This window comes from Pristis pectinata, chromosome 27 (assembly GCF_009764475.1).
Source record: "Pristis pectinata isolate sPriPec2 chromosome 27, sPriPec2.1.pri, whole genome shotgun sequence".
Lineage (NCBI taxonomy): Eukaryota > Metazoa > Chordata > Chondrichthyes > Rhinopristiformes > Pristidae > Pristis > Pristis pectinata.
Genome location: NC_067431.1, coordinates 24,803,892 through 24,830,746, shown reverse-complemented (window position 1 = coordinate 24,830,746; position 26,855 = coordinate 24,803,892). Strand labels below are relative to the sequence as shown.

The 26,855-nt window shown below is 43.4% G+C and overlaps 1 protein-coding gene across 1 annotated transcript in view; it reads left to right on the top strand.

Moving 5' to 3' along the window:
- The window catches only part of LOC127583555 (proprotein convertase subtilisin/kexin type 7-like), a 231,374-nt gene that overhangs the window by 143,084 nt on the left and 61,435 nt on the right, over window positions 1-26,855 (top strand). The window contains exons 9-10 of the mRNA XM_052039648.1: window positions 13,894-14,061; window positions 22,870-22,977. Coding sequence (XP_051895608.1) covers window positions 13,894-14,061; window positions 22,870-22,977 — 276 coding nt within the window. The remainder of the gene's footprint in view (window positions 1-13,893; window positions 14,062-22,869; window positions 22,978-26,855) is intronic.

Sequence of the window (26,855 nt, the reverse complement as noted above, 5' to 3'; positions counted from 1 at the left end):
GTCACCTACCACCAATGAGGACAAGGGCAGCAGGTGAAGGGAATACAACCTCTTGCAGTTTCCCTACCAAGTTGCGTGTCATTTTGACTGGGAAATATGTCGTCTGTCCTTCATTTTGGGTGTAAAAGCTGGAATTCCCAGCCCATCAACACTGGGAGTACCTTCACCTGAAGGACTGCAGCGGTTCAAGGAGGCAGGTCACTACCACCTTCTCAAGGGCGATTAGGAATGGACCTGCCAGCAATGCTCACATCCTGTAAAATTAATACAGAACAAAGTCAGGTTAATGATTTAAACTAATGGCTTCATCTGGCTATGGCTTAGAGTGGGTTACTTTATTTCCTATATCAGTGAAGAGGCCAACATACAAATATATCCATAAAGATTTTTGTTCAATCAAAGAGTCGGTCTCTTTTAATAGTAACACTGTGCTTGGACATTGATTAGAGCTGACGAAATCTTCCTTTGACGTGGTTATATATGCGTACAGAGTTGGTGGTAGGTAACATCTTTATTTCTAACGGCTCACCCATCAGTGAATATCCATGAGGGTCAGGTCGTTAGTGACTCAGTATTATCATTGGTGCTTTGAAATCATTGTTGATGCTAAAGTACTGGATCAAGTTCTCAACTTCAGTTTGGTTGGTTGGTAGCTGGGTTCTATGTATTGGGTTTAACTTGTGTACCATCGGATTACACCTGAGATGTCTACTAAACTCCCCTCAGTTAGAAGCTTTACAGATTGTTCAGCAGTGTCACAAACATCCAGAAAAGATATTTTAATTCCCTTATATTTTCACTACTTTTCAAATATCTCCGCCATCAGTAACAGTCTGTGTCTTTTTGTTTGTAACTTAAAAAAGTAAATCTATTTTTTGTTAAGTTCAGTGGGTCAAGGTTGTACTATTCACTGCATTCTAGAATAAACAAGGTAATATGATCTACTTCTCAAATCATTACATTAAGAGGTAATTGTTAGTCCTGCTTTGGGGGTACTGCATAGATTGGGATTGTGTCAGTGGTATAACTGCAGTGCTTTGAGGTACCTTCTGTAGGTAGTCCAGGTTCCCAAAGAGGTGAATGATTCAGTGTAAAACACATTTTTATTCATGTATTCATCTCTGGAAAAATGTTTTATGGAGGAGACCAGCTTTTAGAAGCCTGGTTTCATTCTTGACCTTCTAGTCACATGATCTGAAATGGCATGTCTTCTCTTCCAAGCCAAAGTCAAAGTCGAGTTTATTGTCATCTGCACAAGTCCATGTGTGCACAGGTGCAATGAAAAACTTACTTGCAGCAGCATCACAGGCACACGGCATCAGATACACAACGTTCATAAGAAAAATATAAATTGTACAAAATTATGCAAGCAAGAACACAACCAGAACAAAAAAAAACAAAGCCCATTTCAGTGCAAAGTGATCGAAGTGTCATAGTGTTGCCATTCTGAGCAAGTGATTATCACCCCACCACTATCTCTGACCTTCTAGCAGAATCTGCCTTCAACCCTTGCCTATTTCCCCAAAACATAATCAAAAAACATGGCATCAATTTCTCCATGTACATGGATGACACTCAGCTCCACTTTATTGCCCACCCACCCCCCCTCCCTTACTCTCTCTAACCTGTCAGACTGTTTGACTGATGTTCAGTACTGAAAGAGCAATTTCTTCCAATCAAACAATGGAGAGACCAAACCATTGCCTTTATCCCTCACCCATCTCATACCAATTCCATCCCTTTCACCGGAAGCTGCCTGAAAAGTAGCGGTTAGCGTAATGCTATTACAGCGCCAGCAACCCGGGTTCAATTTCGCCCCTGTCTGTAAGGAGTTTGTACGTTCTCCCCGTGTCTGCGTGGGTTTCCTCCGGGTGCTCTGGTTTCCTCCCACATTCCAAAGGCGTACAGGTTAGGAGCTGTGGGCGTGCTATGTTGGCGCCGGAAGAGTGGCAACACTTGCGGGCTGCCCCCAGAACATTCTCAGTAACGCAAAAAGACGCGCTTCACTGTGTGTTTCGATGTACATGTGACTAATAAATAAATGTCTTATCTAAGTGAATCAGTTTGCTAGCAACCTTGGTCTCGTCCTTCAGACCCAAGTTGAGTTTTGAACCTTGAAGTTTTTGCTATCACCAATACTACCTGTTACTTCTCCATAGCATCTCCTGGCTCTGCTTTTGCCTAAGCTCACCCCATGATGAAACCCTTATTCAAACTTTTATTTTTAGCTCTGGACTTGACTATTCTCAGCACTCCCTTTGTTCATCCTGACTCTGCTGCTAGCCTTAATTTTTTTTCCAAGTCATATTGACCTTGCTGATTTACAATAACTCCTGATAAAGCAACAGTTTATCTAATCCTTTCTTAGCCTCTTCCCTATCTCTGACATTTCCTGCTCTACAATCCTGCTGGATCTCTGATTCTCCAATTTTAGCTCTTTAAATACTTAGTCACTCTACCAATATGGTTGCCAAGGTCCTGTGCCCTGAATTCCCTCCCTCAATCTCCTCACCTCTCTCTCATCCTATTAGGACACTCCTCCAAACAAACCTTTCTGACCAAAGTCTTGACCATCTGCTGTAATAGTTCTTTCTGTGGCCTTCCATTACACTTTTGTTTGATTATATTCCTGTGAAATAACTTGAGACTTTTTTCTTACATGTATTATAAGCACAATATAGATTCACTTGATTGTTTTGGGGCTTGATTTGTTGAGCTACTGTTCCTGAATGAAGGTTTGCCCACTATGTTTCCACTGATGCTCCTGAGAATAGTCTACAAACCATGCCAGTCAAGGCAAACCACTTCCTAATACAGAATAAAGTTGTGTCCCTTGCAAAAACTATTGTACTAAACGATTTCTTGACTCCAAATGGGGCAGGGAATAGCCAATGATATCATGATCGGTTAAAATTGACTACTATATTTAAGACCATAAAAACAGAAAAGACCTGAAACATTAGCTCTGTTTCTCAGTCCACAGCTGTTGCCCAGCCTGCTAAGTGATTCTGGCATTTTCTGTTTTAATTTAATCTTTCCAGCATCTGTAGCTTTAATTGATTTTCAATCATATACGAAACGAATTATGCCAATTATATTTAATTTTTCTTTGCCTCAAAAATAGCAAAAGCATGTAAATTAACGATTTTTAAACTTTCATTCTACTTTGGAAGAAGATTTTTTTCTAACCCTCCAGGCACCCCTATCACATTTCCATTGTGGTATTACTGCCAAGTCAGGGCAACATCAGTCCTTAATCCACAATACAACATCCTGCCTTCTGTACTTGAAGTAGATTTTCATTGCATTGTAAAGTGACAAACAGTGATAGTTCGAAATACTTCAGAAAATTAACTGATATTATAATGTAAGGCAAATTAGAGGGATGTAAAATTCTTCAAATGAGTATAGTGAAATGAAGTTGTTTCTTGATGTTTTCCTCTGCACTACAAGAATATTCAGAATGGTTCTGCTGATCTGGGCTAATCCCTAATGATGCAACTCTGGTTACAAGGTTTTAATCAATTCCCTGCATATCATCCGGTCCTTAAAACTCCAGCTTATTGAAAAGGACAGATGCTTTGGAACTGACTACAGCATGAATAGACCATCTTTTGTTCTGTCTGTCTGACGCAAGGCCTCTCTGTTCCGGTCTCCTACGGCTTTCAAACTCACCTAAGGTTCAGAACAGGTCATCCATCATTATAGCGTGGTTTGTTATGAGAGTGACATAATACAGTGGGAGTGGGAAGGTAGGGAAATAGGGCAGAGCACAATCTTTTGTCAACACCCAGTGACAGGAAATAAATGAAGCCATTAGCTTCCTTTCAAAGGAATTGGGTTAGAAACAGAGTCTGTTTCTTTGAGTTAAACCAATATGCCTTTGGCATAAAATTCTTTTAAATTTCTAACAGTGCATCACAATAAGAGTTGTACAGAACATCAGCTTCTAATTTTACATTTTACACAACTGCCTGTAAAAGCCTATTGCACTCATGCAGTTAGTTTTTGACTTTTTTGTTCTGTATTTAAAAATCATGTTTATCTGTGTGACAGGTTTTAAACTTGCTTCCAGGACTCTTCGGGCTCTGCTTTGGTTGGGGAGAAATTCAATAGCAGCATCATCTAAGGCCAGCAGGGTTTTGAATACTTCTCTCTGTTGTCTGATTGCATGCTGTTCTAGTGGGGCTGAAGGCCAACAAGTCTCCCTGGACCTTATGTCTTGCATCCTAAACTCTTAAAGGTAGTGGCTGCAGAGATGGTGGAGGTATTGGTCGTAATCTACCAAAATTCCCTGGATTTTGGAGGGAGCAGTGGAAAAATGCAAATGTATCGTCACTACTCAAAGAATAGAGACACAGCAGGAAAAAATAGATAAGATATCTTTATTAGTCACATGTACATCGAAACACACAGTGAAATGCATCTTTTGCATAGAGTGTTCTGGGGGCAGCCTGCAAGTGTCACCACACTTCCGGCGCCAACATAACATACCCACAACTTCCTAACCCGTACGTCTTTGGAATGTGGGAGGAAACCGGAGCACCCGGAGGAAACCCACACAGACATGGGGAGAACGTACAAACCCTTACAGACAGTGGCCGGAATTTGACCCGGATTGCTGGCGCTGTAATAGTGTTACAGGCACAAGAGACTGCAGATACTGGAATCTGGAGCAACAAACAAAATGCTGGAGGAACTCAGCGGGTCAGGCAGCATCTATGGAGGGAAATGGGCAGTCGACATTTCAGGTCGAGACCCTTCACCTGGACTGTTGAGATGAAGAGTCCAGATGAAGGGTCTCAACCCGAAATGTTGACTATCCACTTCCCTCCACAGATGCTGCCTGACTCGCTGAGTTCCTCCCGCATCTTGTTTGTTGCAGCAGGAAAGAATAGGCCAGTTAGACTAATGGCTATCACTTGGAAAATGCTGTAATACATAATTAAGGTGGTAATAGCAAGGCATTTAGAAAATCAATGAGGCAGGGTCAGCATGGTTTTAAGAAAAGGAAATTGTATTTGACAAATTTCCTTCTTGGCTTCCAAGAATTGGGACTGGGCTTCCCCAGCAAATTGACGGAACCTTTGGTGTTCCCTAAGGGTTTGTTCATGGGGGTTTTTGCAGGAACAGGTCATTATTTACAAAGCATCCCTGGGAGTATGATAATATTTGCAAATGGTCCTTAGGACTGTGGTAATGTTACCACGGGGTCTCTCAAAGTGTGTTTGCATCTGCAAAGAATCCCAAGGAGTCTTATTAATGTCTACAGGCATTCATTGAAGTCTTTAAATATTTGCAGGGGGTCTCTAGAATTTAGCTAATACTCAGAAATCTCAAAGAGTGTGTTAATATTTGCACTGGGCCCCCAGCTTTGTGAAAACGTTTACAGGAATCCCAGAGAGAGTGATAATACTTAAAAAGAGGAAAGACTCCCATATATATAAAATACCTTGCAACTCAGGACACCCCAAAGCCAGTCACTGCTGTAGTGTAGGAAACACTTTGTGGAATATTTGCAGTGTTTGTTGAAATTTCATCTGCAAAGCAAAACACTGATCTGTAGGACAAAATTACTCCCTCGCATCTGAAAGTGAATTAAACAAAAATGGATTTGACTCCTGAATTTGATGCTTTTCATAGAGTCATAAAATATTGATTAGGAGCTGCAGTAGTGTTAAATTTCAGTTGAAGGGTAAAGGTAGAAGGTCTGTCTGGCGCCGCTGTTGTATACTGGTAGATTACCTATCAACACACGGAAAAGGTTCAGGAAGGCATGACCCACACACCCCTGAAATGCGGCTGTCAGAGTTTGAGGAGCGACAGGGTTTAGACAGGAACCTAGACCACTGGGATTGGTTTTGTTCACTGATCCTTTCACCTTGTCTTGCTATGTGTTCGTGGCCCATGACCATGATTTCAATGATCCAAACTGAAAGAAGCCACAGTCAAGGTAACATAGAAGGAGGAAAATCCCAGTGCTTTTGCACATCCTCAGCATTTTAAATTGTGTTGCTTTGTTATGAAGAGCTGGGCCCTGTGCATTCAGTTGTCAGGAGATGTTGTGGGAGCATCTGAGAGGTCATCAAGATGCTGTTTCCTGCAGTCAATTATTCATTTAACAATGAGCAAGCATCCTGTTTATAGCAGTTACATGCTGAAGAATAGCATTAATACTTTATTCCAATTCTGGATTCACTGACAAGGGAAAACTTCCTCTTAACATCTGTCCTACCAGCCCTCGCAGAATCTTGCTACAATAAAATCGTTTCTCATTCTTCTAAATGCCAGAAAGTATTGTCCAAGTCTCCTTAACCTTTCCTCGTAACACAACTCGGCTTTAAAAATTCTTTCCCAAGTATTGGTAGGAGAGATCTAGGGTGTGTGTGAGAGAAAGAGGGAGAGTGTGTGTGTCAGAGAAAGAGTGTGTGTGTGTGTGTGTGTGAGAGAGAGAGAGTGTGTGTGTGAGAGAGAGAGAGTGTGTGTGAGAGAGAGAGTGTGAGAGAGAGAGTGTGTGTGTGAGAGAGAGAGAGTGTGTGTGTGAGAGAGAGAGAGTGTGTGTGAGAGAGAGAGAAACTGAAAGCCTAGCTCCAAACAATATTTGGGAAAGAATTTTTAAAGCTGTGGGGTGACATTTTTGTATTGGAAAGAGGGATACACAGAGAAGGGCTGAGGCAGTCATAATGGATGGGGTGATGACATGAAGGAGGCATGAGAGGAGAGTGTTGGGGTATCAGAGAGTGTAGGAAGAGAACTGAGGTTGAATGAGATTCCAATGATAAAGAAGAGCCAGGCTCTCAAAGGATTTGACCTGGAAGGTGAAGTCTTCATACTTAATGGGGAACTGGTATCTAATACAGGGTGGTGACAGTGTGAGAGGTAGACAATGGGGAGTGCGGCATGGAGACCTGGAATAAGCTTCAAAGGCAAGATTAAAATTATTTCTCATCTTGGGCACGTAATTAACACCAATAAAAAAGTAGTTAAACAGATTTGATTGATGAGGTTTCAGTGATTATCTCTGCTGCTGATGAAGAAGTGAAGTACTAAAATTTTCCACTTTCCTGTCTCTCGAGAATTTTTCATGCCAGTACACATCAACATTGTCATCACCTGTTGATTGGAGGCTTCCCATCCGGGCTGTTGTCAGAACAAGTTTATACTGGGCTCCTCCGTGTTGACTGTATGCTCAGAAGTTCTTCATTATATACTTTGAGTAGCCTTAAACAGGAAATTACAAGGGCAGGCACTTCCTCTGATATACTTGGATATCTGCACTTGTTTCATTTCTGGCTGCTAATGTTTACTTTATAATTGTCCAAATACTGGAGTAGTTTGTACAAGTCTCTCTCCAGTCCATAGTTTAAACTGTTCTGTTCTCTCTGATATTTGCTGCTTGGGGTTACGTGTAATGAGAAGTTGAATAAATGTTTCAGAAGTGCAGGAATTCTGCAATAAATAGTGGAGTCCCTGCTGGAATTAGACTAGGACTGCTTTCTACCTCATTAAAATCTCAAGGACGCATCTGCCATTCTCCTGTGTCAGTGTGGCTCAGTGGATAGTAGGTTCAAATCCCACTCCAGAGTACTTGAGCAGAGAGCTCTAGGGTTGGGAATCCAATGTAGTACAAGGGAGTGCTGCAGTGCAAGATGTGTTTCTGTTGAGATATTAAATTAAGACCCAGTCTTTCCTCTCTGGTGCCTGTCAAATTTCCCATAGTTATGTACTGAAGAAGAGTAGGAGAGTTACCTCTGGAATCTTAACACTTCTGGGGGAAAAAATGGCGGTCATTATCACATTGCTGCAGGCGGGAGCTTACTATGTGTAAATTGGATGCATTATGCATTGGCTACTGTCCTAAATTTTTCACTGCACTTAAAAATAAATGCCTATTAGCTGCAAAATGATTTGGATTGCCCAGAGGTGGTAGGGCACTATGTAAAAGCAAGTCTCATTTCTTTCTGTCAGAAAACTTTAGCTTCTAAATTGGATTTCAGCTATTTTTTGTGCACTATTGTTGTATTTAGCATTAAAGCATATTTAGGTCCCCCATAAAAAAAAATCAGAAAAGCCTGACATGGGATTAAAAAGCAGGAAATATGCAGCATCTGTGGACTTGCATTTCTAGGGTGTCTTCCACAGCCACGGCCTCTGGCTATGAAAAATGCAATAGAAAAGTTATTATTTCTTGTAAAATTAAAGTCTGACTATTAATATCAATGTAGCAAAAATCGTGGCTTATGAATGGAGCCAGGACAAATCCAAACAACTTTGTAGTTCAGATGAAAGGTCATTGACCTGGTACATTAGCTGTTCTTCCTCCACTGTTGCTTCCTGACCTGCTGAGTATTTTTAGCATTTTTTGTTGTTTATTTCAGATATCTAGCATGTGCAGTTTTTTTTTACATTTTGATTTCTGCAGCATAAAAATATTCACTTAAGCTTGAGAGATGAAAGCAGAGTTGACAGTGAATGGATGTATTAAGGGGTAGTACGATATTTAATTCAACAAAGAGGCCTCTGTCATAAAATGAGCATCTCGCCAAAATAGTTATTGCTGGACTGTGGGAGTTGTCAGAGATCAATTCCTTACACTGCTGCCATAAGTCAGCAATGCACCAGATTAGATATTGTTTGACATACCTCATGAAGTATTAATGTCAGAGTTAATGGCCAACCTTAATGTTGTCAGAGAGCAATCGCAGTATTCAATACTTTAAATATGATTAGTTACTCATCAAGGGAGAATTTCCTGCTCATTGTTTTTTAACAGGCATTTGGGAACCGTCTCCATTAATACTGCGCCAGGAAACCCGTGTGGAAAAATCATTGGCAGGAACAGAGTAATGGTGAAGCTCAATTGGCTGTTTGTTCTGGGTGTGATGTCCAGTCACCGCCAACAGAATGTCTCGTCCAAAGGGTGGAAACTGCACGGCAGCCTGGGAGTTGGCTTCACTTTTGTACCATTTTCACATCCCTAACTTGAGAACTTGCATTAGTATGTTTTTTTTAGTGCCTCTGTTTGAAGAAGTTTTATGCAGAATGGTATTGAGTCGACAACCTTGCAGGGAATATTTCACCTTCATTACTTAGGACGGATAATCTTTCATGGGTTTTATGCTAAGTTCGCACTGGGTTCCATTGACACCAATGTCACCTGTCCTCCACTATCCTATTTAGACTCTGGTTTTTCCAAGGAGTAAAGAAAGGGAATCAAGGATTCCATTTATGTAGCACCCTTCACCCTCTCCAGTTGTCCCAAAGTGCTTTATAGCACTGAAGTTTGGTAAGAAATGCAGCTGCCAAACTCTGCACAGACTTCCCCTAAGCAGCAACGTGATATTGACCAGATAATCATTATGGTGATGTTGATTGAGGAGTAAATATTGCCTAGGATAACATTTGGGGAAAACTCTGCTGTTTTGTTTTAAATAATCTAAGATAATTTTATTGTAAGAGCACAAAACCCAGCTCACTCTTTCACATGAGCACAACCACCTCCAACAGTGCTGCACTGACCAACTGGCTTCGATTTTGGGGCTCAAGTCTCTGGATCAGGACTTAAACCCACAAGTGCCCAGCTCAAACCTGAATCACAGCTTATGTTTACCTTTGTGCCCACTTTGGAGGACACATTGGCACAGGTCCTGCCACATTACTGACCGGGGTTTAGTCCTGGCCTCTGGTGAGTGGAGTTTGTACACCTTCTCTGTGACCACAAGGGTTTCCCCTGCGTCCCCTGTCCCAAAGACAGTGGCTTAACCTGCCACTGTAAATTGCTGCCGCTGTGTCAGTGAGTGGTAGAATCTGGGGAGAATCGATGAGAACGTGGGAAGAATAAAATAATAAGGTAATAAGATACCTTTATCAGTCACATGTACATTGAAGCACACAGTGAAATGCATCTCTTTGCGTAGAGTGTTCTGGGGGCAGCCCGCAAGTGTCGCCACGCTTCCGGTGCCAACACAGCATGCCCGCAACTTCCTAATCCGTATGTCTTTGGAATGTGGGAGGAAACCGGAGCACCCGGAGGAAACCCACACAGACACGGGGAGAACGTACAAGCTCCTTACAGACAGTGGCAGGAATTGAACCCGGGTCGCTGGCGCTGTGATAGCGTTACGCTAACCGTTACACTAACCGCTACACTACCGTGCCTATATTAGTATAAATGGGTCGGCACCGACTTGCTGGGTTGAAGGGCCTGTTTCTGCGCAGCACGATTTGATTAATCCATGAGTTTCGCTCATTCCGCTCGTTTACCAATCCATCCTGACCTCTGCCACTGTTATTGAGTGATGATCAGGACATGCTCCTTAAAGCTTCAGACCAACTCCATTCAAATGGTAATTCAGCCTTTCTGATAGATCATAGAGTTACGTAGAGTGGAAATAGGCCTTTCAGCCTAATTTGTCCATACCAACCAACCAAGATGTCTATCTGAGCTAATCCCTGCATTTTGACCATAAGACAAAGGAGCAGAAGTCGGCCATTTGGCCCATCAAGTCTGCTCCGCCATTCTATCATGAGCTGATCCATGCTCCCATTTAGCCCCACTCCCCTGCCTTCTCACCATAACCTTTGATGCCCTGGCTACTCAGATACCTATCAATCTCTACCTTAAATACACCCAATGACCATATCCCTCTAAACATTTCCTATCCATGTACCTGTCCAAATGTCTTTTAAACAATTGTAATTGTGCCTGTCCCTGCAGCTTCCTCTGACAGCTCATTCCATACGGCTGCCATCCTCTGAGAGAAAAGGTTGCCTCTCAGACACACACACTCTGTGAAAGTAAATAGATCATTTTACAATAGTATGTCTATTTCAGGTCATTTAAATGATTTTCTAACATTTTTATTTAGCAACTTAGAATAAAGATCAAGTAGAATAAAATTAATGTCGCCAGGAAGTTAAAGAATGGAGATGTCATCTCCTGTGTACAAACTGATGCCTTGATGTGAGGCCCTTGTATTACCACATGAAAGGTCATTTTACATCTCTGTGTAGCACAGCCCTGGGGAAATCGCAAGAGTTGAAGTTGTTACTATTAGAGATATTGCATCCCCCAGAACTGTCAATATAGGGTTTGTAAACAGGATAATAATCCCAGCTAAAATCTCAGTGCTGCACCATTTGGTTCCTGTTATTGTGAAGATGTACTTGAAATTTAGACTTGATCTTCCAGTTACCAATTATTTGCAATTCCTGTGGAAAATGCATGTTAAGACACACGGGATTTTTTTTTCTCTTTAACATAAATGCTGGAAAATTCTAGTTTATCAGTTACTCAACTGGTATAGATTAAGAATCCATTTTAAGGAAACAGCTGGTTTCAGATAAATGTCAGTGTGTGTGGTGTTTGAGAATTCCAGGAATTAAATTTTTACTCTATTGGCTGGTAGCCAATATTGGGGAATTTCTACATTATATATTTGGCCTGACAGTGGGAATTGAAAATGGGTTTTGAATAACAGAGTCTTTGAATCCTTTTGTCTCTATTAGAGAGTGATCAATATAATAATTTGGCTCAATTGTGCCACCTTTTAAGTCTGACTGCTAACTACTTTTGTTGGTGTCTCCTCCTGTAATCAGAAATGAATGACAGGTATTCCTTAACTTAGAAAAGGGGCAGGTTCCCAAAAAAATTATTTTGTTACACACAAATTAGGAAATCAAAATTCATTACAGCCATTTTGGCACAACATATTCTTTTGTACAGAGAGTGATGTGCTGTTATAACTAAAAATAGTTTTGTAAATCAATGACATATACCCAATGGCATTATTGCAAAAATTCATAAATCAAAATGTTCAAAATAGAGATTACTGTAATTCAAAGTTTGTGTTGTGTCTGGGTGGCTTCCTTCAAAATGTTAAAAGTATGGGGATTGAAGAGACCAATTCATCACTGCATGTCACGGTCTCAAGGGATGTAATTCGAGGGAAGATGGGTGACATCTCTACATTTGTGCCAATTTAATACAAGATTAGTTTTGGCATGGACTCAGGGGTGCTCTTGCAATTGAAACTTTGGTTCATCTCCATTCTGAAAAGATCAGTGTGACTCTGTGGGTTAAAGAAAACATGTCAGTCTACTTTGTCCAAAATGACTTTTGGACAAACAGTCATCCTGAGTGACTACATTGATCCACACTGCACGATATACAACCTCTTATTTGCAGAGCACACAATGACAACCACCTAATCTGCTTTCCACCAAGGACCTTCATTCTGATAAACCAAATTGTGACTTTCTGCCCTGTATCTGGTTGCCCAGGGTTGCTTAATGCAACTGACACAAGCTCCTTCCGTCTGTGCCTGAGCTTTGTCATTCTATTAAACGTGCTTAAAATAAAACTTAGCATATTCTGTTACAATATTTAGCACTCTTCTATTTGCAAAATAAGATAATGATTCAAGGACTCACCTAAGAATAGCAAATTTAAACCATATCTGTAATACAAAACCCGTCGGGGCAGCTTGAAGCTTAACCAGGAGCATCTTCATGCGTTATTTTTCTTGTCATAGAAAGAAGGAGAGAGAAGCATTTTACACTGGAGTTATTACTCTGCGGCCACTTTGATCTCAGCAAGCCTTTGATCAACAGATTGTCATAGAGATGAACTGCTATGAAATTGTAGCGATGACATATTTTTCACCCTGCTTCATGGTCTGAGGTTGATTGGGCCTGAAGGCAGTAAAATTTATCAAAAGGTTTTCACATGCTTCAAATACTGTTTATGCAGGGAGTGGGAAGAGGCATCAATTTAAGCTGACCTGCTGGATCATAAATGTTTTGTTCTGACTGCAATTTATTTCCCAACTCAAGTTAATAATCCCGTTTTTCCTGACCTGTTTATTGTGCTAGCATAATGCCAGGCCTCGGTGTCTTGCCAACTTGAGTGAAGGCAAATGGCAGCAGTCTCAAAGTTGAGGCATTTAGCACCAGCATAGGAGGAGGGAGGGATAGGAAACGAGATGACTGTGCATGGTAAAAGCCTCTTCAAAACGAGTCCTTGGCAATTCAGGGAAGTGACTTCAGCTGAATTTCTATCGAGGAACAATATGGAGCACAGTCTTCCAGAGGAACCAGAACAAGAACGTAGAGTCTCAGGATTTGACATTAGGTTTGGTAAAGAGCAAAAAATTGAAAATTAAAGAGATATCATTGCAGTAGAATCGTCATTTCTGCAGCTTATTATCTCTACACTAAAGTCTCTGCATTCTTATGATAAAGGATTTGGGAATTTTTATGGTTGTAGCCCATTAGCCAGTGGTCCATAGCACAGAGTTGTCAGTAGCACCTTCTAGCTTGGAGGAGCGGGTAGTGTTGGATGTGGACAAGCCCCACTGCACCAGATTAGTTTGTGGCACCTACCAGGTTATCACCAACAGTAAGGTTGTGAATTCATTCCCACTGGCAAACATCAGTTCTGCCTGAAACCATTAGTGCTATAATCTATTGGAAAAGAGAATGTAAAGTGTCTGGCAATCTGGATAAGGAACGTCCTTCAGCTTGTCGCTATTTATCGGTAGAAGCCGACACAAAATAGCCTCTGCCTTTACTTGCATAATAGCTGCCACAGAGTTTGAAATGCTCTGTGATTTGTAAATGCAAGTATCTCAGAGCTGAGCCTGGGATTTGAACTGCAGGGATCTGTATGTCAAAAGACCAATTTTTCTTTAGAACCTTTCCCTTTTTCCAGAATGAATTATAATCAGAAACTTCCAAGTCAGAGTTTACTGTACTAACTTGGGTGATCCAAATACGATAATCAGTGGCAGATGATGTGCTAAATCATGTTTCCTGATCTCCCAGTTCAAGCCAGCACAAGTTTCTCTGGGATGCATCGGTGGTTAATCTATGTTTGTTGCTGTATCTACTCAGGTAACCTCTGACTGGGACATGCAAGAGGGCACCGGCTGCACGAATGGACACACCGGGACCTCAGCTGCTGCACCACTGGCTGCGGGAATGATTGCGTTAATGCTGCAGGTCCGCCCATGTCTCACATGGCGGGATGTTCAGCATATCATCGTCTTCACCGCCACACGGGTAAGAATGGAGCACAACTGGACACATTGGCATCTTCACAGAGTACCTACAGCTCAGACCCAGCCAAGTGGCCCAACAGACTAATACTGGTGTGTATACTCAGGTTGAGGCTCTACCACCAGGCTCAAGGACAGCTTCTATCCCACAGGTATAAGTCTATTGAACAGTCCCCTAGTACGATAAGATGGACTCGACCTCACAATCTACCTCATTATGACCTTGCACCTTATTGTCTGCCTGCACTGCACTCTGTAACTGTAACACTTTACTCTGCATTCTGTTATTGTTTTCCCTTGTACTACCTCAATGCACTGTTGTAATGAAATGTATGGATGGCATGCAAAACAAAGTTCTTCACTGTACCTCGCTACATGTGACAATAATAAACTAACTTTACCCACTATCTCACCCTTCCACTCCTTTCTTCCTCACTCTTACACTTGTGTGTATCCACATGAATCATTTGAACTATTTTTTCCATGTTCTCATCATCCGATGAGTTAAAAAAATTCTCCTGAATTACCAATAGGATTTATTAATGAGTATCATACTTGTTGGTTTGGTCTTCTTAAGAAAAAGCAATACTTTCCCTATCTGTGCCCCATAAAACAATTTCATGACATTAATGACTTCCGTCACACCAGTCCTCAGGCTTCTCTTTCCAAAACCAAGCCTGTCCATTCTTTCCTGATAAGCAAAACCTCGCAGTTTTGATATCATTCTAGGAAATCCATTCTGCACATCTGGCTTTGAGACAGATGCTCATGTTTTAGTTCTCACCACCCAAACTCTTGAGGACTGGTGCTAAAGCCTGTCAGTATCTCCCATTGAAAAGCTCAGAGCCACTAGTAAATGAGCCACATAATGTAGAATTGAGGAAACCAGGAGGGTCCAAGTGCAGTCTCGGGATGTCCTAGGTCAGATGGGTCAGCATCCATAAGATTGAGTTCGTTCAGTCAACTGCCTCTGCCACTTCCCTCCCTTACCTGGACCCACTAAGCCCCAGCATCCTCTTGTTCTCTCCCTGTTCGCCTCATGCCCTCTCTAAGCTCATCTTATTCCAAGAGATTCCTGCCATCCCCACTAAGTTGCTGACCTCCCAACCTCTCTTCTTGGCTCCCCATGTTGGTTGGTGTTTGTGATTCTCTCAGTCTAGCTCCTTCATACCTGCTATCATCTCCTCAAACTATCAGCCCCTGTTCCTTGCTAGCTCCAGCAACATTTCCAAGCCCCCTTTCCTCCCCGGAGTCCTTAAACCTCCCAAATCCATTGCTTAGCTCTCCCCCAATTCCGTCAGATTTTCTCACTCCTTCCCCTCCCGCAGTTATGGAAATGGTGCTCACCAAAGTCACCGATGGCAATCCATATGACGGTAACAACAGCAAAGTGTTTCTCCTCGCCCTGCATCATTTTATCAAGGGTGACTGCTCCATCCCCCTCCTCTGTTGCCTCTCCAGTGCTGTTGAACTGGGTGGGGCTGCACTCACCCAGTTCCGTTGCAATCTATCCATTTGCACTCGGAGGGTCAGTGCAATGGCTTCTCTTCCTTCTCCTGCTCTCACGTTCACATCCTGGCGACTCCAAGGACATGTCCTTGTCTCCTCTTTCTTCTCAGTCCCTATACCATCTCCTGGCAAGATAATCCGAAAATACAGCATTAGTTTCCCCATGCACCCACCCCACCTCAATGCCACCTCCCTCGACCCCTCCCTGAGTCCTGATGTAGGGTTTCAACCCAAAACATCGACAATTCCTCCTCCCCCTCCACAGATGCTGCTCGACCCGCTGAGTTCCTCCAGCAGATTGGTTGTTTCTCTTGACCATTCCACTGACTCCGACCTATACGGCTGTTGGTCCAATAAGCAGAAATTTAAGGACACAAGAAATCAGAGCAGGACATTTGGCCCTTTGTCCCTGCTGCACCCAAAATCATGGCTGATCTTAATGCCACTCTGTTGCACTGACCCCATATCACTTGCCTTCATCAGCTGAGGCCCCTAAGCTCCAGAATTCCATTTGTTAACTCTCTGCTTCTCTCTTCACTAGCGCCTTCCTTGTTACGACTTAGAAGGAGGCCATTGAGCCAATCAGGTCCAGTTCATCTCCCAGAAAAACAATCACTTCAGTCTCGTTCCCTCTTATTTTCCCTGTACCCCTGCAACTTATTCTCCCTTACGTGGCCATGGCTCCCTCTGCCCATCAACCCCTCCTCACCTGGATCCACCTATCACTGCCAGCTCCTGCCTCATCCCTCTCTCTCACCTCTTTATACTGGCTCTCTGCCCTCCTACCCTCTCAGTCCTGATGCAGGGTCTTGGCCCGAAGCATTGACCATCCCTTTGCCTCCACAGGGAACTTCATCCCATTCCAAAGGCCGTGGATTGACAGCCTAATGATAGTGTTTTTAATCTCTGACTGCTGTGCCTTTATATTGTTGGTGCCCCAGCTGCGTTACATTGGATGTAATCACCACAAACTTAGAGCATCTGGGGTTAATCAGGAACAGTCAGCACAGATTTGTAATGGGCAAGTTGTATTTCACTACTGTCTAAATTGCAGGAAATTGTAGAGAATACAGGTAAAAGAAATGAGATCCATGTTTAGGGTGTGTGTTACTTTCTCAGGTGACTTTTAGGAAGAGACACGTCTGATTTCATTCTTTTTTCACTCTCCTCGTATGTCTCACCTCAGCTCGTAAACTTTCGTTCTCCATCTCTCCCTACTCTGTTCCTCCCCCCTTTCTCTGTCCTCTCTCTCCTCTCTGCCTCTCTCCCTTGCTCTTCCTCTCTCTTACTCTCTTCAAACCCCCTCCCTTTTTCTCTGTCTTTTTTCATCTTCATTGTACTTTGATTCCAAAGAATTTTATTATAAGCCTTAAGTCACAAAACCATAAGCCTCTATTTCTATGTACCACGGTCCATCTTTCACCACAGCCCTCTCACACAGACTTTTTCAGACAAACTCCTGACTGTATAACCTTCTACATCTTTTAAATCACGATTTGAAGGATTTGTTTTCTTAATAATGTCCTTGTCCCTGAATTTGTTCAGGAATACCAAATTACGCAGCATTTACTGGAAGTTGCAGGTTGAAAATCGAAAGGAAACTTAATTCGGGGAACTTGTCCTTGTATCATAATAATTTGAGGAAATGCCATTGTCCAGGGCTGTGATCAGAAGTTTCCCCATAGATTTTAGAACATAGAACATTACAGCACAGTACAGGCCCTTCGGCCCACAATGCTGTGCCGACATTTTATCCTGTTGTAATATCTATCTAACCCTTCCCTCCCACATAGCCTTCCATTTCTCTATCATTCATGTGTCTATCTAAGAGTCTGTTAAGCGTCCCTAATGTATCTGCCCCCACAACCTCTGCCGGCAGTGAGATCCACGCACCCACCACTCTCTGTGTTAAAAAAAAACTTACCCCTGACATCCCCCTTATATCTTCCTCCAATCACCTTAAAATTATTCCCCCTCATGTTAGCCATTTTCACCCTGGGAAAAAGTCTCTGACTGTCCACTCGATCTATGCCTCTTATCATCTTGTACACCTCTATCAAGTCACCTCTCATCCTCCTTCTCTCCAAAGAGAAAAGCCCTAGATCACTCAACCTATCCTCATAAGATATGCTCTCCAATCCAGGCATCATCCTGGTAAATCTCCTCCGCATCCTCTCTAAAGCTTCCACATCCTTTCTATAATGAGGCAACCAGAACTGAACACAGTACTCCAAGTGTGGCCTGACCAGAATTCTATGGATCTGCAACATTACCTGGTGGCTCTTGAACTCAATACCGCAACTAATGAAGGCCAACACACCATACGTCTTCTTAACAACCCTATCGACCTGCATGGCAACCTTGAGGGATCTATGGACGTGGACCCCAAGATCTCTCTGTTCCTCCACACTGCTAAGAGTCCTTGTATTCTGCCTTCAAGTTCGATCTTCCAAAGTGTATTATTTCACAGTTTTCAGCGTTGAACTCCATCTGCCACTTCTCAGCCCAGCTCTGCATCCTATCAATGTCCTGTTGCAATCTACAGCAACCTTCTACACTATCCACAACACCATTGATCTTCATGTCATCAGCAAACTTACTAACCCACCCTTCCACATCCTCATCCAAGTCATTTATAAAAATCACAAAGAGCAGGGGTCCCAGAACAGATCCCTGTGGAACACCACTGGTCACCGACTTCCAGACAGAATATGCTCCATCTACCACCACCCTCTGTCTTCTATGGGTCAGTCAATTCAGAATCCACACAGCCAAGTTTCCCTGGATCCCATGCCTCCTGATTTTCTGAACGAGCCTTCCATGAGGAACCTTATCAAATGCCTTACTAAGATCCATGTACACCACATCCACTGCTCTACCTTCATCAATGTGCTTTGTCACATCCTCAAAGAATTCAGTTAGGCTCGTGAGGCACGACCTGCCCCTCACAAAGCCATGCTGACTGTCCCTAATCAGCCTATGCTACTTCAAATGCCCATAAGTCCTGTCTCTAAGAATCTTCTCCAGTAATTTGCCCACCACTGAAGTAAGACTCACTGGTCTGTAATTCCCAGGATTATCCGTACTCCCTTTCTTAAACAAAGGAACAACATTTGCCACCTTCCAATCATCTGGCACTACTTATGTGGCCAGTGAGGACACAAAGATCATCGCCAAAGGAATAGCAATCTCTTCCCTCGCTTCCCATAATAACCTTGGATATATCCCGCCTGGCCCCGGTGACTTATCTATCCCAATCTTTTTCTAAAGTTCTAGCACATCCTCTTCCCTCACGTCAACATGCCCTAGTGTATCAACCTGTTGTATGCCATCCTCACAAATATCACGGTCTCTCTCACTGGTGAATACTGAAGCAAAGTATTCATTAAGGACCTCCCCTACCTCTTCCAACTCCAGGCACATGTTTCCTCTTTTATCCCTGATCGGTCCTACCCTCACTCTAGTCATCCTCCTATTCTTCACATACGTGTAGAACGCCTTGGGGTTTTCCTTAATCCTACTCACCAAGGCCTTCTCATGCCCCCTTCTAGCTCTCCTAAGTCCATCCTTAAGCTCCCTCCTGGCCACCTTGTAACTCTCCAGAGCCCGGTCTGATCCATGCTTTCTAAACCTTAGATAAGCTTCTTTCTTCCTCTTGACAAGATATTCTACGTCTTTCATCAACCACAGTTCCTTCACTCTACCATCCTTACCCTGAATCAATGGGACAAACCTATCCAGAACCCCACGCAAGTGCTCCCTAAACAACCTCCACATTTCCACTGTGCACTTCCCCAAGAACATCTGTTCCCAATTTACGCTCCCAAGTTCCTGCCTAATAGCATCAAAATTTCCCCTCCCCCAATTAAATACTCTCCCATATCGTCTACTCCTATCCCTCTCCAAGGCTATGGTAAAGGTGAAGGAGTTATGGTCACTATCTCCAAAATACTCTCCCACCAATAGCTCTGAAGCCTGATCAGGCTCATTGCCTAGTACCAGGTCCAGAATGGCCTCTCCTCTAGTCGGCCTGTCCACATACTGTGTCAGGAATCCTTCCTGGACACTCCTAACAAACTCTGCCCCATCTATCCCCTTTACACTAAGGAGGTGCCAATCAATATTGGGGAAGTTGAATTCACCCATGACAATAACCCTGTTATTTTTGCACCTCTCCAAAATCTGCCTCCCGATCTGCTCCTCAGTGTCTCTGCAACTACTGGCAGGGGTCTGTAGAATGCTCCCAATAGAGTGATCACTCCCTTCCTGTTTCTGACTTCCACCCACACTGACTCGGTAGACGATCCCTCCAGGATGTCCCTTTCTACAGCTGTGACACTGTCCTTGATCAGCAAAGCCGCTCCCCACCTCTTTTACCTTCATCCCTGTCCCTTTTGAAACATCTAAATCCCGGAATATCCAGCAGCCATTCCTGCCCTTGCGACAGCCAAGTCTCTGTAATAGCCACCACGTCATAGTTCCATGTACTTAGCCATGGTCTAAGTTCATCAGCCTTGTTCCTGATACTTCTCACATTAAAGTAAACACACTTCAGCCTATCCAACTGACTGCAATTTTGCCCTTTCAACTGCCTATCCTTCCTCACAGTCTTTCTACACTCTGTATCTACTTGTACACTAAATGTGCCAACCTCTGACCTATCACTCTGGTTCCCATCTCCTTGCCAAACTAGTTTAAACCCTCCCCTTTATTGTCTGTACCTAAGATAATGCATCATGGAGACTTGGAAAGTACACAGCACTGAAAACCTGTTCAGTTTGTCTGTGACTGGCTGTGTCTGGTTCACTGAGGTTCAGTGAAAAGAAAGACTTTAAAGTGGAGAAGCTCATCTCTAGTAACTAGTGCTTTCTGTGTGCAAGGTATTGGTCACCAGTTGTACTCACCCCACACATTTGTTTCAGTTGACATCATAGGAACCACATCTGCAGAATCATATCCAGCCAGTGACTGATAACTGCTGCACATTTGATGACACAACCAAATATGTCCCAAATCCTCATGTCACAGTTTTTGCAACCTCAGGACTTCAGGACTTCACAGCTACTTAACTACACTTTGAAATGACGTCACTGTTGGAGTCTGTGAAACACAGTATCCAATTATTGCACAGTAAGATCCCATATTAGCTTATTTTCACCACTGGGTTCTCTACCCTAGTGGATGCTGAGGTGTTGAGTATATTTGGGGCTGAGTTAGGTTTTCGGATTGCAGGGGAATGGAAGGTTACAGGGATCAAACTGGAAAGTGGAGCAGAGACCACGGTAAGATCAGCAATGATCGTGGGGACAACAAGAGACTGTAGGTGCTGGAGTCTGGAGCGAGAAGCAAACAGCTGGAGGAACTCAGCGGGTCGGGCAGCATCAGTGGAGGGAAATGGACAGTCGACATTTTGGGTCGAGATTTTCCTCCACAGACGCTGCCTGACCTGCTGAGTTCCTCCAGCAGTTCGTTTATTGTATTTGATGGAAGAATCACAATTGGTCATGTGGTCCACTGCTGCTTCTATCTCAGACCTGTTTTGGTATCGTTGGTTGAGGGATATGTAATTGCCCAGTTTTTCTGTTCAATTGAGAGCAAATCTTGGTTTCAGGTCTCGTCTGAAAGACACCCCTCTGACAGTGCAACACTCTCACACCACGGCACTAGAGTGTTACTTTAGAATCTTCCGGGACGTGAATCCCCAAACCTAACTCAGAGGGAAGAAACCTTCTCACTGAGCCACAGCTAACACTGCCTGGTGGGATTTAATATTCTCATATATTATTTTCTTACACACAGGAGGCCCTTCAGCCCATTGAGTCTGTCAGTTCTCACTGCAATCCCATCAATTCATTTACCCCACCTACATTCCCTGTAACCTATTCCCTCTCATGAACAAATCAACTCTCGTGTAGCGGTTAGCGTAACGCTCTTACAGCGCCAGTGACCCAGGTTCAATTCCGGCCGCTGTCTGTAAGGAGTTTGTACGTTCTCCTCGTGTCTGCGTGGGTTTCCTCCGGGTGCTCTGGTTTCTTCCCACATTCCAAAGACATACGGGTTAGGAAGTTGTGGGCGTGCTACGTTGGCACCGGAAGAGTGGTGACACCTGCGGGCTGCCCCCCAGCACATTCTCAGTAACGCAAAAAGACGCATTTCACTGTGTGTTTTGATGTACACATGACCAATAAATAAATTATGGGGGCTTTTAAGAGGGGCTTGGATGGGCACATGAATGAGAGGAAAATGGAGGGATATGGGCCTTCTGTAGGTAGGAGGGATTAGCTATGTCGGCATAACGTTGTGGGCCAAAGGGCCTGTTCTGTGCTATGCTGTACTGTTCTATGTTCTTGTGTTCATAAATCTCTATATCTAATGTAGTGTGGCCAATTAACCTACCAACCAAAAGAGGATGTGTGAGGAAACCAGCACACCTGGGGGAAACTCACAGGGAAAACATGCAAACTCCACACAGACAGCACCTGAGGTCAGGATCGTGCTGGAGCTGTGAGGCAGCAGCACTGCTTGTTCCACCACTGTGCCACCTAAATATATTGTTTAGTTATTCACTTATATGATATGGACATCACTGCAATGCCAGGATTTATGAAATAGAAGGAGGCCATTTGGCCCATCATAACTGTTCTGGTGGTAAAAGAGCACCCCAGGCTAAACCGCCCAGTGGTCGCTCTGCAGGTCACACCTCTTCAAGCATACATCCAAGTACTGTGTAGATGCGGAGAGTGTTCTTGCCTCTATCACCCTTTTAGGTGGTGAATCCTGACCCCACCACTCCCGGGGTGAAAACCTGTTTTCTCCTTTGCAATTCTCCTTCCCATTTACTGCCCCTTAGAAGGTGGTCACGAGCCATTTTCTTGAACCATTGCACCTTGCTGGTGAATGGTGCTCCCTTAGCAAGATCACAGAGGGAATTCCAAGGAGAAAGACCAGTGAATGGGTTTCCATTAATAATCCAAAGGGTCAGGCAGCATCTGTGGGAAGGAAATGGAGTTAATGTTTCAGATTGAAGACCCTTCATCAAAGCTTTGTCAGAATGTAGTGCCAGTCTGGGTGGTGTGGAGGGGAACCTGTAGGTTAGGCTGTTCTCATGCACCTGCTGCCCTTTGCCCTTCTGGGTGGCAGAGTTTACAGGTTTGGGTAAGGCTGTCAGAGTAGCTCAGGTCAGTGAATGTAAAGGATTTTTTAAGTGTGGGTCAGGTTGCGGTAGGTTTTGGAGCTGCCGAGAAAGCTCTCTAAGTCCACTTGTCACCGCATTATTTTAATTGAGGTTTTGTTTTGCCTTTAGTTTGATGACCTCATCGCTGGATGGGAAGTAAATGGAGCCGGATTCAGCCACAGTCACCAGCATGGTTTTGGCCTGCTTAATGCCTGGCGCATGGTTAACGCTGCAAAGGTGTGTATTTATGGCGATAAAGGTGATTCCTAATGGATGGTCTCAGTAAGGGTTAGGGAAAATCAAAATCGAGTTTATTGTCATATGCACAAGTCCATGTGTGCACAGGCACAGTGAAAGACTTACTTGCAGCAGCATCATGGGCACATAGCATTGGATAAGCAGCATTCACAAGAAAAACATAAATTAAACAATTTTTACAAGAAAGAACAAAAAGAGACAAAGTCTATTGTAGTGCAAAGTGATCAAAGTGGTCATAGCGGGGTAGTGATTAGGGTTCTGTAGTTTGGTTCAGGAACTGAATGATTGAAGGGAAGTAGCTGTTCTTGAATCTGGTGGTGTGGGACTTCAGGCTTCTGAAAGGGCACAAGCTATGTAAGAGTGATGGAGTGCAAAAATTAGATAAATCTTATGATCCCTGTACAGAACTTTGATGAGATTATATTTGGAGTGCTGCATTTAGCATTAGTCTTCTATTTAAGGACCAAAATCCATGCCTTGGACATAATACAGAGAAGGTTTCTAAAATTGATTCTAGCAAGAGTGAACTGTTAGTGAGGAAAGATTGGGTAGATCGGTCCTTTTCTCTGTGACTAAGGAAATTCAACATGTTCTTGGAAATTCAGCATGTCCCCAGTGTCCCTCACCAATTTTTACAGATGCACCATAGAAAGCACCCTATCTGGATGCATCACAGTTTGGTATGGCAACTGCTCTGCCCAACACAGCAAGAAAGTTCAGAGAGTTGTGAACGCAGCCCAGAAAACCAGCCCCCCACTTCCATTGACTCTTTCTGTACTTCCTGCTGTGTCGGGAAACCAGCCAATGAAATCAAAGGCCACTCCCACCCAGGTCATTCTCTCTTCTCCCCCTTTCCATCGGGCAGAAGATACAAAAGCTTGAAAATACACACCACCAGGCTAAAGGGCAATTTCTATACCACTGTTATAAGATTTTTGAATGGATCTCTTAAACAATAAAGGTGAACTCTTGATCCCTTAATCTACCTCGTCATGGACCTTGCACCTCATTTGTCTACCTGCACTGCACTTTCTCTGTAACTGTAACACTATACATTCTGTTATTGTTTTTCCTTTTTTACTACCTCAATGTACTTATGTTTGAAATGATCTGTCTGGACCGCATGCAAAGCAAAGCTTTTCACTGTATCTCGTTAAAATGTGACAATAATAAACCAATTACCAAAGCAGAAGAATGAGGGGTGATCTTATTGATCATGAGGAGGCTTTACAAGGTAATGCTGTATTTTGTTTCTTCTGCTGTGGGGATCTGGAAATTAAGGACATGGTCTCAGGATAAGAGGTCACTCTTTAAGACTGAGGTCAGGAAGAATTTTTGGGATTTTCTCAAGGATGAAAGTAGCTTAAATTTCTTACTGGTCGGGTGTCCTGCTAACGTTGCCAATTTTTCCCATTTATTGTGGACACACAGTCCATTTTCTTACCAGGTTATTCCCACTGAGTTGTTCACTATATTCAAGGCTGAGGTAGATGTTTGGACTGCAGAGGAATCAAGGATTACGGGAATCAGGCAGGAAACGTCAAGATCCAAGGTCAAGGTCAAATCAGATGGGAGGGATTCAAAGGTCACATGACCCAGTCCTGCTCCTCTTATGTTCTCTCTGATCGCCGTCCAATGACCTTTCGTTGATGCCAACACATCCTGGAGTTAATGGGTTTATTGCTTGTAATAGCTTTATTTCCTCACACTTCACATGGGCAGGCACGGTAGTGCAGCGGTTAGCACAGCTCTATTACAGCGCCAATGACTTGGGTTCAATTCCGGCCGCTGTCTGTAAGGAGTTTGTACATTCTCCCTGTGTCTGCGTGGGTTTCCTCCGGGTGCTCTGGTTTCCTCCCACATTCCAAAGATGTGCGGGTTCGGAAGTTGTGGGCATGCTATGTTGGTGCCGGAAGTGTGGCGACACTTGCGGGCTGCCCCCAGAACACGCTATGCAAAAGATGCATTTCACTGTCTGTTTTGATGTACATGTGACTAATAAAAAGATACCTTGTCGTATTTCATCTTGTATCTTCTGTATTCAGTGGCACCTTAGAGTCAGTTTCCTGATGATGCAATAATCACAAATTGTTAAAGCTTCTTCTTGAACAAGATTCTTGAATATGAGACTTTCTGTGACCTAAATCACAGGAGCCTAAGAAACTGGCCTGTATAAAAGAATCGCTCTGTTCACTGCATCTGTTCTAAGTGCTGCCGTTTGTATGGACCGAGCCACCGCAGTTGCTCTCATTGTTACTTAATTGGCCTTGTACAGAGCAAGGAGAGAAGGGGGGAGAAATTGCAAAGCAAAAATGGCAGCCAGCATTGTCACCGCCTCAGTGCAAACGGTTGTTCAATACAGACAGAGATAAGGAGGACTTTATTCTCTCAGGAAATCCACTGCCCCAGGGAGCTGTGGATGCTGAGTCATTGAGAATGTAGAAAACTAAGATAGATTGTTAGACTTTAGGAGAGCAAAGGAAGGAAAAAGGAGACGATTAGGTCTAATCGAATGGCAGAGCAGGCTTAAAGGACCAGATGGCCAACCCCTGTTACTATTTCTTACTTTCTTCTCCTTACAAAGGCTTGGTTGTGTTTTCCTCTTTAGATGGACTACATTCAGGTTAAATAGTTCAATATGTCAGCTCCTGCGAGTTAATAGTCACTTGCACTTGTAATGCAATCTGACCATTAAAAATAATTGGTAATTGGTTTATTATTGTCACATGTACTGAGATACAGCGAAAAGCTTTGTTTTGCGTGCCATCCAGACGGATCATTCCAAACGTAATAAGGTAGTACAAAAGGAAAAGCAATAACAGAATGCAGGATATAGTGCTACAGTTACAGAGAGAGTGCAGTGCAGAAAGCCAAATAAAGTGCAAGGGCCATGGTGAGGTAGACTGAGAGATCAGGAGTTCTTTATTGTACAAGATGTCCGTTCAAGAGTCTTATAACAGAGGGATAGAAGCTGTCCTCGAGCCTGGTGGTGCGTGTTTACAAGCTTTTGCATCTTCTGCCCAATGGAAAGGGGGAAAAGAGAGAACAACCAGGGTGGGAGGGATTCTTGATTGTGCTGACTTGCATTCCCGAGGCAGCAGGAAGTGTAGACAGAGTCAACGAAGGATAGGCTGGTGGACTGGGCTGGTGTCCACAATTCTCTACAATTTCTTGCGGTGTTGGGCAGAGCAGTTTTCCATACCAAGCTGCGATGCATCCGGCGCATCTACAAAAAATTGTGAGTCATCGGGATATGCTGAATTTCCTTGGAAGCTTGCTGTACACAATTGGCCACCACATTTTATACACTACTTCAGAAGTATTGTATTGGATGTAAAGTGCTTTAGATTGTTCAGAAAGGGATGCAAAAAGGCCATTATTCGAATAAAAGCCTTTGAACAAGAATGAGAATCAGGTTTATTATCACTGACATATGTCGTGAAATTTGTTGTTTTGCGGCAGCAGTACAGTGCAAGACATAAAGACATAAAAATTACTATAAGTTACAAAAATAAATAAATAGTGCAAGAGAGGAATAACGAGGTAGTGTTCATGGGTTCATGGACCGTTCAGAAGTCTGATGGCGGAGGGGAAGAAGCTGTTCCTGAAATGTTGAGTGTGGGTCTTCAGCCTCCTGTACCTCCTCCCTGATGGTAGTAACATGAAGAGGGCGTGTCCCAGGTGGTGAGGGTCCTTAGTGATGGATGCCACCTTCTTGAGGCACCGCCTCTTGAAGATGTCCTCGATGGTGGGGAGGGTTGTGCCCGTGATGGAGCTGGCTGAGTCTACAACCCTCTGTAGCCTCTTTCAATCCTGTGCCTTGGAGCTTCCATACCAGGCGGTGATGCAACCAGTCA